The sequence below is a fragment of the Leopardus geoffroyi genome, chromosome B1 (assembly GCF_018350155.1).
Source record: "Leopardus geoffroyi isolate Oge1 chromosome B1, O.geoffroyi_Oge1_pat1.0, whole genome shotgun sequence".
NCBI lineage: Eukaryota > Metazoa > Chordata > Mammalia > Carnivora > Felidae > Leopardus > Leopardus geoffroyi.
Window position 1 is genome coordinate 79,616,224 of NC_059327.1, and position 11,050 is coordinate 79,627,273.

General features: G+C 42.2%; 1 protein-coding gene across 1 annotated transcript in view; it reads right to left on the minus strand.

The window, feature by feature from the left end:
• EDNRA (endothelin receptor type A) overlaps nt 1-8,805 on the minus strand; it is a 62,344-nt gene extending 53,539 nt beyond the window's left edge. The window contains exons 1-2 of the mRNA XM_045466241.1: nt 8,361-8,805; nt 3,870-4,359 (exon numbers count right to left, since the gene is read on the minus strand). Coding sequence (XP_045322197.1) covers nt 3,870-4,289 — 420 coding nt within the window. The 5' untranslated portion in view covers nt 4,290-4,359; nt 8,361-8,805. The remainder of the gene's footprint in view (nt 1-3,869; nt 4,360-8,360) is intronic.
• Between the last annotated feature and the right edge of the window lie 2,245 nt (nt 8,806-11,050).

Sequence of the window (11,050 nt, forward strand, 5' to 3'; positions counted from 1 at the left end):
TACAATTATTAGATTCTGCTGTCCTAACCTATATTGGCATTTAGTAGTTGGGGGTTATTTGTATCCCTAAGATACAAGGTTTTAATTGCTTTGTCATTGTAATGGATGTAAACAATTTATACACAGATCAATGTACTGGCTAAATTTGTGCATTTTTTGAAAATTCAGGATATCAGATAATGTAATTTCCTCACACATAAAATCCATCATCAGTTTAGGTGACAAGCATGAGTATTTGAAAGGGTCGGTAACTCTTTTCCCTTCCTCTCTCCTGTTTTGGTCAGTCTTCTCTTATAATTAGTGATATTATGCTTTTTGCATAATTAAGAATTAGAGTAATCCTTTATAACGTTAGTAACAACTTTTCCCCAACATTGCCATTTGCAAGGCCCTTGCATGCTTGAAAACCAAGAAGGTAACTGGCATTTATTTGCTTCCTTTGGTTCCTTCTGCTTTGAATTTTATTGTCTCAGATCATCTGATTTTATCAACAGGTAGTGTGTCTGTGTGTGTGAGAGTACAAGCTAGGGCCAGAGGAGACTCTCTCCACTTTTTGGCTTATTTCTTCTTTATGCAACACATGTAACTTTGGACTTATTTTTCAATTTAGGATCTGTAAATGCCTCAGTAGTAGTCCTTCAGTGACTAGACCTAGCCTCTCTGAGAATGTTATTATTTTTTTAAATGTTTATTAATTTTGAGAGAGAGAGAGAGAAAGCATGAGTAGGAGAGGGACAGAGAGAGAGAGCGAAAGAGAGAATCCCAAGCAGGCTCCCTGCTGTCAGCCTGGAGCCCAACGCAGTGCTCAATCTCACGAGCCATGAGGTCATGACCTGAGCCGAAACCGAGTCAGACACTTAATGGACTGAGCCACCCAGGCGCCCCTCTGAGAATGTTATTTAGTTAGCTGCAGTGATGGCATTTTGACAAGAGCTGTGCCTGCACATTGGCAGCTGGTAGGAAGTAGGTAAAGTATGGTCAGAGTGGAGAGGACCTCGACTACTAAACATGGAAGCTCCTGGGTGATTTTTATTAAAATGACACTCGGTAAGTAGAAGTGAAGACCAGTATAGGCTGGAGAAAAGAAACCCTGAAGATAGGGAGATTGATTAGGAAACTTTTGGAAATCAGGTGTGGAGGGACCCCCTCTTCCATGCTCACAGATCGAGAGCCACTTGGCACTAAACACCATGGTAAAGGGAGATGGACAGCTGCTGCTTCGCCTTGCAGCATATGCCATGGTCAGAGGAGTCCACAGGTCTGATAGGTGAGACTTCAAAGCATCAGACTCTTATAGCAGGAGGCAGCTGCAGACCAAAGGCAGGAAGCCCCAGAGCTCACATCACTAGGAAGGATTTCTCTGGACTCTCCTGGGCAGATATCAGGGAAACTACATCTTCTCGTGTCCCAACTCAGAGAAGAGGACTGACAGAATGAGGTAGAAATAACCCCCAAATACTGGGAGGCTTTTTAGCTTAAATGTTTTCTTCTTTTCCTCTGGAAGAAGATTGAAATAACTAAAGTATGTATGTATTTTTTTAACCCAAAAGGTTTACTTTCTAAAATTAATGTTGGTTAAATGTCTCATTATGTGAGTTTCAGAAAAACAGTAATTACACAAATGTGGGGCGCCTGGGTGGCGCAGTCGGTTAAGCGTCCAACTTCAGCCAGGTCACGATCTCGCGGTCCGTGAGATCGAGCCCCGCATCGGGCTCTGGGCTGATGGCTCAGAGCCTGGAGCCTGTTTCCGATTCTGTGTCTCCCTCTCTCTCTGCCCCTCCCCCGTTCATGCTCTGTCTCTCTCTGTCCCAAAAATAAATAAACGTTGAAAAAAAAAATTAGAAAAACAGTAATTACACAAATGTACCCCTGCGATGTAAAAGCCTGTCAAACTGTCCACATTGTATAGAACTACAATAAGGGATATAAAGTATTAGAGTCCCAAAAGGAAGAACCATTTGGTCAAATGAGGATGTGTAAATTATTATCCATTGTTATATGAATGTAAAACCAAGTTTTATTTGAATTTTCACCAACTGGGGATAGTCCAGACGGTCTGGCTTCGTGTGTTGGTCTGGACTAGAAATGATGTTTAGTCTAGTGACTGGCAGGTAGCACCTCAAAGAGATAAGCGAGTGTCTTTTCCAGCAGTCGCAAATATTGGTTTTCCAAAAATGTTCTTTGCAAATGGTCAAACGGGAATAATTAATTCAGAGATAGTTAATTATTCTTCTGAGGCATGATGGGTTGGTTAACTAGTATATAAGTATGAATAATCAATGTTTAATACTCTACAACATAACTACTAGAGTAAAATTTTGAATAAGAGTCATATAAATACTTTAAATCTATTAAAGAAAGATGTCATGAGAAAGCCTCGTGTTCACACACATTATTTCATAAAGAGAAAATTAATAACCTTTAAAAAAATTTAAGTTCTATAGCATGTGCTAAACATTTTAAGTTAATTATGCATTTTCAGTTTTGCATCATAGTTCAGTTCTAAAATTCCATTTCAAGTTCAAATAGAAAACATATGTTTTCATGCCATTCTGTGAAAAGAGATGGCATATAATTTTTTTTATCATTTGTTGTCTAATTTCTCCAATTTTGCCAACAATATACTTGAGTACTTTTGAAATGCTTTTTATTTGTAACGTTCAAGACTGTAATCATTGTTTTCATCTTTACTGTCAGCACTTCATTGTATCACCGCATTTCCTGTTAGGCGAGCATAATTTTGCCATAGTTTAAGTGTATTTATTGGAAACTGAGAGACTCTTCGTTAAAATTTATCATGTCTTCAAACAACACTTGCTACTTAAAGTCATATTTCAGAATATTATTGCTCAGAATAGTTTTGTTTTTATGGATAAGACATAGAAGAAAAAAAAAGAAAGGCTGAGGAAAGTACTTTTCCTGGGTTTAGAATAAAGACATTCCATAACATCTGGCATTGACCACGTAATTTTACTTGAATTTTAGTTCACTTGAATTCTTGCAGCCATTTTCCCCTCACAACCACTAGACCAAATACGAAACATCTAATTCCTTTGGGCTTTACTTTGTTTTGGTACTAACCAGTCCCTAAAGCAAGATGATCACAGTGACAGTGGCGAGTTATCTTCCCCTCCCACTGAGGCATCACTTTTGTCATATTTGTCTTGGGATCCTTATTGCCTAGCTCAGGGGCAGGCACACAGTGGGTACTCCACGAATAAAAACTCTGTAAACTGAAGAAATGAAGAAGGCAACAGTAAACTGAGGCCTATTTTAAATGGCTTTAGTGACACTGTTCAACAAGGTCAACACTGAGCTGAGATCACGTGGACCTCACTATCTCTAAGTCACCGAGACAACTGAGGGAAGCCAGCATACCCTTTGGCTTCCATCATCAATCCAGATCGTCAAAATAAAACAGGTACTTTCATTTCAACATGTACCCTGGCTATGTGGCCATTGAATGGCATCACATTAAAAAGGTTACAGAAACTGAAGAAATACTTATTTTAAGTATCTTTTGGGCTCAATAGATCTCACCCTGAAAACTGAGTCTCAGAAAAATCCAGTTTCTTCCCAAGATTGCCCATCCACTCAGCAAGCTCAGGGCTGGCATGAGAATCTGCTTCATTAAAGACCGTGACTTTGAATAGTCTTCCCCAAAACGCGATTTTGTGAACAATTAAGTTAGCAAATAAATGTAACATTTAACAAATAATAAAAATGTTAAAGGCCACCAAAGTTGAAGGCTGCAGAAATCACTCTCAGTAAAAACACAGACTAAAACTCCAAAGGTCTGCAGCAACTCTCTTACTGTGGAATCAGAACGTATGTTCAAACCTGCAAATATAGTTGTGGTTACTTCCTACCTTAAACACATTGATAGGGAGATCAATGACCACATAGATAAGGTCTCCAAGGGCAAGGCTGGCTATCAGCGCGTTGGGGCCATTCCTCATACACTTGTTCTGGTAAATGATCCTGAGCAGAGTTGCATTCCCCACCATTCCCACGATGAAAATAGTACAAGATATCACAGTGTTAATGTATTTGAAAGCTGAAGTAATCTTAGTCTGCTGTGGGCAATAGCTGTGCATTGAGCCATTGCTAGGTAGGGCCAAATTAGTGGGTCGATGAGTGGTAACGAGGAAGCTGAGCTCTGTCCCACGAAAAGTGGTGAAATCATCCACTGGAGTACTTAGGTTTGTGCTGTAGCTTTCAGGATTATCACTGATCACACATCCAACCAGCGCTACCCAGAAGGACACCTTGAGGCAAAAGGTTTCCATCGTGATGCAAATTTGAGGAAATGTCTCTTACTACCTTTCCTTTATACACTTGCTTTTTTTTTTTTTTCACCTGGAAAAGAAAGGAGGAAAAATAATTGGTTACAAAATCCAGCTGCCAATAATTGTAGTCAATGATTATTTACTGCGTCAGGTAAAAAGTAATATATATTTGGTAATTAGATAAGATCTGTGTAAGGTTATCCCACGGCAGGGAAAAAAGACAAGATCAAAGCTCCATTATGGCAAATTCTCTATCTCTATCTCTATCTCTATCTCTATCTCTATCTCTATCTCTATCTCTGTCTCTCTCTATGCCCCTCTGCTTCCTTCTCTTTCTCTCTCTCATCTCCATCCATGATTATATCTAGATTATAATATAGATGAGGACATATGGGTTTTTCCTTTAGTAGATCAAAAGTTACTTTTTTCTCTCCATTACACTGGCTGATAAAAATCTGAATTGCAAAAATCTTCAAGAGTTGAGATACAAAATTTTATTTATTAATGGAAGAGAAAAGGCATTATTTGCCGAGTAAATTTACATGATATCAAGGCATAAAATTAGCAAATTCTGTAACTAACAATTCAATATTCCAAAATGTGTTCTGTTGTACACATGGTAAATAATGAACATGGGGTTAAAATGTAGCACAGGTAGTTATTTAAAGTGTCATAAAATGCTCTTTTAAAATCAGAACTCTGGTTAATACCACCAATACATTTAAAAATCTTAGTTTTGATTAAAAATTATGTAATTGATACACACCAAATATTCATTTTATTGAAAATCTTGATGATTAATGTGTACAATCCACCTCTCTGACAGGAATTTTTTCTCTCTCTCTCTTCCATTCTTTAGAAATTATTATCCCAATACTTGCCAGCAAGTGAAGCTGGAAATAATGGCTTTCCAGGCCAGGCGCAGAATTTGGCTTTCCAAGGGCTATCTGTCTCATGCTTTCTTTGAAACATCCTATGTGGTTACATTTGTCACAGCAACTGTGCTGAGCACTTCACATGCGTGGTGTTGTCTAATGCACACCATGCCTCTGTGAGGCCGATGCACAGTTCCTCTAAAACATAGGGGACCAGAGGCTCAGTAAAGGCAAGGAGCCTTCAGGTCCACAGGTGGTAGTAGCAATGTTCATTCTAAGGCAGGTTTGTCAGACTCTGAGCCTGAGCTCTTAGCCACTAGACCACACTATCTCTCTCTCATTCTTGTGCTTTCTTAGCACCTAAAATGTTTCAACAGTCTCCCAGAGTTTCCATGAAACAATAGATTTGGGAGGGTGATTACTTGTTTCCAAAAGATCGTTTTCGTTTTTTGTTTTCTTGTTTGTTTAAGTGACTTGCTGACAGCAAGTGGTCCTTCTTGCTCAGAAGGATACTTTAATCCTTAAAAGATATTGGAGGGGCACCTGGGTGTCTCGTTCAGCTAAGTGTCTGACTCTTTGATTTCAGCTCAGGTCATGATCTTGTGGGTTCGGGAGTTGGAGCCCCACCTCGGGCTCTGTGCTGACAGCATGGAGCCTGCTTGGGATTCTCTCTCTCCCTCTCTCTGCCCTGCCCTCTTCACTCTCTCTCTCTCAAAATAAATAAATGATTTTTTTTTTTTACAGAAAAGATGTTGGAGGAAATGAGGGGTTGGTAGTAACACAGTAATCAAAGGTAAATTAAAAATGGCTCCTCCCACTTAAATATTTTGTAAATTTTCTTCTCTGTGAGTTTTTAATGATTCTTTAAATGAAGACCATAACCTCATTAATGCAGTGGCATGTGTCTATGATATATATGGTCATAATGTAGTTTTTTAAAAATTGTGTCCTTTTTCTTGGTCTGTTTATAGTTGGTATTAACCGCTTTTAGGAATTTTGACAGTTATGTTGGGAAATCAATAGAGCTTAGGTTTAGACAATATGTCGATGAAATAAGATTTATTCAAGTTGTGCAGAAGGTCTAAAGTAAGTACAAGGTGTAAATACCATATACTTTTGCCTTCCCCTGAGGTTTTTCCTGGGAACGTGAGAAAATAACATTGTATGTATATTAATAATTTATTATGTATGCATCTGTTATCTGACTTGAACTTTATAACTCTGGTAGGCAGGGGCAATATTCCCATTTTAATCATGAGTTAAGTGGGTCTTGAAGAAGTCTTCATGGCCAAAGAGTGTCAGGACAGGCATAATGCCTCACTTTGCTTTGCTTAATTATAAATAGTTTGCAGTTTTTTCCTGCTTCTTACAGTTTGGAGTGAATAGTTGACCGAATACTGTAGATCTACAAAATGCTACTGCTTGCATTCCACAGTGGAGACCAAGATTCTAAGAACAAAGCACCTTGTCATTCTCTTCTTTAGATCATAGATATGAGAGAAAAGAAATCCTTCAGTATGTTATGCTATTTAATGACTACAGCCTCCTACTTTCCCAGTTGGGATGGACCCTTCAGTAATGTTTCCTTAAAAATAAGAAAGAGAAGGCCTTTCCTGGAAATGGAGTGGCTCTTTGCCCAGTAGAGTCTACTAGGAGGATATTTAGTGAACTGACCTGGCTATCATGCCTATTATGCCAGTTAGGAAAGGTACCACTAGTGTTTGAACATCAGCATGCTGGTTTGCTTGGTCAGCTGATTAGGCAGGAACTATGGAGGCCAAGGCTATAGGTTCTCATCAAAGTGTGAGCTAGCTACCATTAAAGCCACGTTTCTTGTTCTTCTCACAATGATACTGCTACATCATTTATGATGACATCTCCATCAGCTCTTGACACATATTAAGCTGCAGAGCTAAGGGATACTTGCCAAAGATATGTGGGTACCATATTATCATTGGGTGAAAAATGCAAAAGCAAATAAACAAAAAGCCTCTCAAATGCATGCTCCTCCATGGATGAACCTGTAGCACATTTCCGTGGATCCAAGTCATGCTGTGCTTGGAACTCTCGGTCACAATCAGACCTAGCTCTAGTGAAGCATCTCAGGGTCTACCCTGAAAAACACAGTTTATAGATTCAGCCTTCTTCATATTTGGGGGCTAAGAATTTGATGGAGTTCTAAAGCTATTATTAAGGAAGACGACTGAATCCTTGCAGGATTGTAGGTTTACACTGCAAGCATTTAACATCTTGGATTCTCAGGATTAAAGTTCACCTGTAATTAGTAGTTTGGAAATTCCAACCTTACCAAAATGGCATAAATTTAGAGCACGTAATTTACTGAAATGATTGCCAAGATGTTTCTCAATTAGTTAACACAGAGGGGGCAGGAGGCCACGAATATATCTACTAGAGGAGAGAAAAAAAAAAAAAAAACCAAACAAACTAGGAACTTTTTATTAGTCTTCTGTGGGTTCTGCTTGCTGGGTAAGAAACTAGCAACTCTCCTTACAGACAACTGACTTTAATGTGCCTCCCACCCCACCCCCTCCGCCGCCAACTCTATCCGGGAACTCCATTAGGATGGTGTAAACAGAGGCTGATTATCTAGAAACAGCCCTTGTTTTCTGCACGTGAAAGGCAACAAGTGCCCTTTAAAGGAGAGCACAGAACACAACGCCCAGACCTCTACAGGCAGGTTTCCAAATTAGCTGCACTGGGGGTTTTCCAAAACACATCAGTCCCTCACACCAAGTGCCCTTGGCTACCCTTGGCATACCCCGGGTGTGCAAGGAGGAGAAGCAGGCGAGTAAGAAAAGGCTGCGAAGCAAACTTCGCAAGTAGGCTTTGGAGCCAGCGACGAGGGCGTGATGTTCCACAAAGTTCTTATATGCTTGGGGGAAAAGGGAGACCAAGGAAAACCGTTGGTTTTCCTCTGACTAAAAATCCTAATCCCGCCTGGGGAGGCTGGGGGCTTTCGATCAGTCCCCCAACCCCCAAACGTTTCCGGAGCGCGCCCTTCCCACAGAGGCGCCCGCCCCGCCACGCGCCCTCGGGCAGGTGGGTGCCAGCCCCTGTGCGAAGGGTCGCCAAGCTGCAGGGCGCCGGGCGAAAACGCTCCCGGCTCGCCAGTCCTCCCAGGTAGCGCCCCCACCCCCACCCCCGCTTGGGTCCCCGAGGAAAGAGTTGCACCGACCGTGGAGCTCGGCGGGCTCAAACAGCTGCCCGGTCCGCGCGCCGCGCCTGGGCGGGAGGAAGCGGAGCCGGCGAGGGTGGGTGGTGGCTGTCCCCGGCTCCCACGCCGCGGCAGCCCGGGAAGCACAGCTGCCTCCGCTTCGGAAAGCTTCCTGGGCACGGCTCCTCCGGGGAGGTCTTCCCGAGCCTCCAGCCTCCGGCCACCGAGTGGGACGGAGCCTCTCCACCGCCCGTCCGCAATCGCCAGACTAAAGGGATGACTGTACGCGCGCGCGCGCGCGAAGGCTTGCAAGAAAAAGAAAACTCCAGGGGAACACGCCTCCCGGCTGTCCTCCCCTTCTCCTCGAAACACTCCCAGACCTTCGCCTCCACTCTGGGACAGCAAGAACGTCCCAACCTTCCAGCCCTCCCAGGAGGAAGACACTATAAAGCACAAAGCTGCCACCCCCTCCCAGCTGCCTCCCAGGCCCTGAAGGGCAACAGCCTTTTAACCATTTCCTTCCAGAACTGAAGTGGGGGGTTGGCAGTCGAAGGAGGAGAATAGTCCAACAGACAAGACTCGGAACTGTGGAAGGCCTTGCTGAAAAACCCATCCCCTTCACGGGCAGATTTGATCCGTGAGGGAAAGACTGCGGCTAGAGCCGGGGTCCAAGCCGGATGTCTCCTCTGTGTTCCCCGCCCCTTTGCTTGGGTTTGTATGCCCCCTCTGAAGCTTATCGCGTTCAAGAACCAAACTTAGTTTACTGGATCAAGTTTTGCTACTACCTTGTCTCTTGCATACCACTTCAAGGCAAGGCGGGAGAGTCTGTGAAAGGCTCCAGTGTGTGGCTCAGAGAAACCTACGATTCTTCAAGAAATCCCAACACGGAGGGTGCAGACATTGCAGAAAGCGGGCATCTTTCCATGATGGGATTTTTATCCTAAGTTAAGGAGTAGGGGAGGAGATGAAGGACAAAGGCCATTGCCTGTGACATACAAGAAAAAACTGAGGACTCCTTAGAGAAGGCTCTCCCTTGGGGTCCTTCGTTGCACTACTGGTGTGAGACATATTGTGGAAATAACTCTTTCAGACTGTTCTGGTTATTTACTGCAGCTAAAGAAAGTCACCCTAAAACAGTAGTGGCTTAAAACAACAGCAATCATTTACTTTACTCATCAGTCTGCAGTTTGAGCAGGGCTTGGCTGGGACAGCTCATCTGTGTTGGGGCTGGAGGCTCCACTTCCAGGACAGTTCACTCACTTGGTGACGAATGTTGGTTTTTCTCCATGTGTGTCTCTCTACAAAGTGGTTTAGGCTTCCTCACAGCATGGTGGCTGGGTTCCAAGAAGGAGTGTCTTAAGAGTCAGGAAGTGGAAGCCGCCAGTTTCTTAAGGTCTGGGCTTTAGAGACTGGTACAGTGTCACTTCTGCAGAATTCTATTATCAAGCAGTCACTGATTCCAGATTCAAGGTGACAGGATTTTGCTTCCATCTGTCAATGGAAGGAGTTTCAAAGAATTTTTAGGGGGAAACTTGTAAAACCATCAAAGAGATGCACGGAATATCACCATTGAATGGGACCTTAATAGTCATCTAGTCCAACTGGACTAGGTATTACCCTGTGCATTAATCTATTCTGTCTACAGCTTTCCATGACAGAGAGTCAGCCAGCCAGGATAACCAATAGCTTCTATAAATAAGTGCCTTAGTTTGCATTGAAAAAAAGTGCCCCTTCAAGCACATGACTTGGCAAGCAGGCAATATTTTCAGGGAAGAAAATGTTATTGCTTCCTCCCAGAAAAGGCAGTTCTATATGAGGGTTCACACCTTGGAAGGTGAAACATGTACTGGATTTTAGCTCCTGCTCACCCTGTGACCAGACACACTTGGAGAGTGCACAGCTTGTACCACTGAACATCTTAGTCTATCCAGTTTTTGGTAGAGCACATCGATCAGCCCCTACATCCTGGGAACAGCTCACCCCACTGTGGCACAGGTCTAGTTATTAAAAATTCCTCTTCTGCACCCATGAGGATGGCTATTACCAAAAAGCAGAGAACGACAAGTGTTAACAAGGATGTCTAGAGATTGGAACCCTTGCACATTGCAGGTGGGAATGTAAAATAGTGCTGTAGCTGTAGAAAACAGTATGGTAGTTCCTCAAACAATTAAACATTAAGTTACTGTATGATCCAACAATTCTATTTCTGGGTATATACCTAACATAATTGAGAACAGGAACTCAAACAGGTATGTGTGCACCGTGTTTATAGCAAGATTACTCACAATAGCCAAAGGATGGAAATAATCCAAGTGTCCATTTATGGATAAATGGATAAAATGTAGTGCACATATATACAATGAACTGTTATTTAGCCTTAAAAAGGAATGAAATTCTGATACATGCTACAATGTAGGTGAAACTTGAAGACATCATGCTAAGTGAAATATGCCAGATGCAAAAGGACAGGTATTATATGATTCCACTTACATGAGGTGCTTAGAGTAGTAGTCAAAACCAGAGACAGAAAGTAGTATGGTGGTTGCCAGAAGGTAGGGGGTTGGAGGAGGAATGAGGATGTCTTGTTTAATGTGCTTCTGAGCATCCATTTGGGATGAAAAAGTTCTGGAGATAGATGGTGGTGATGGTTGCACAAGGTAATGCCACAACCTTACACTCAAAAATGGTTAAAATGATAAATTTATATTATG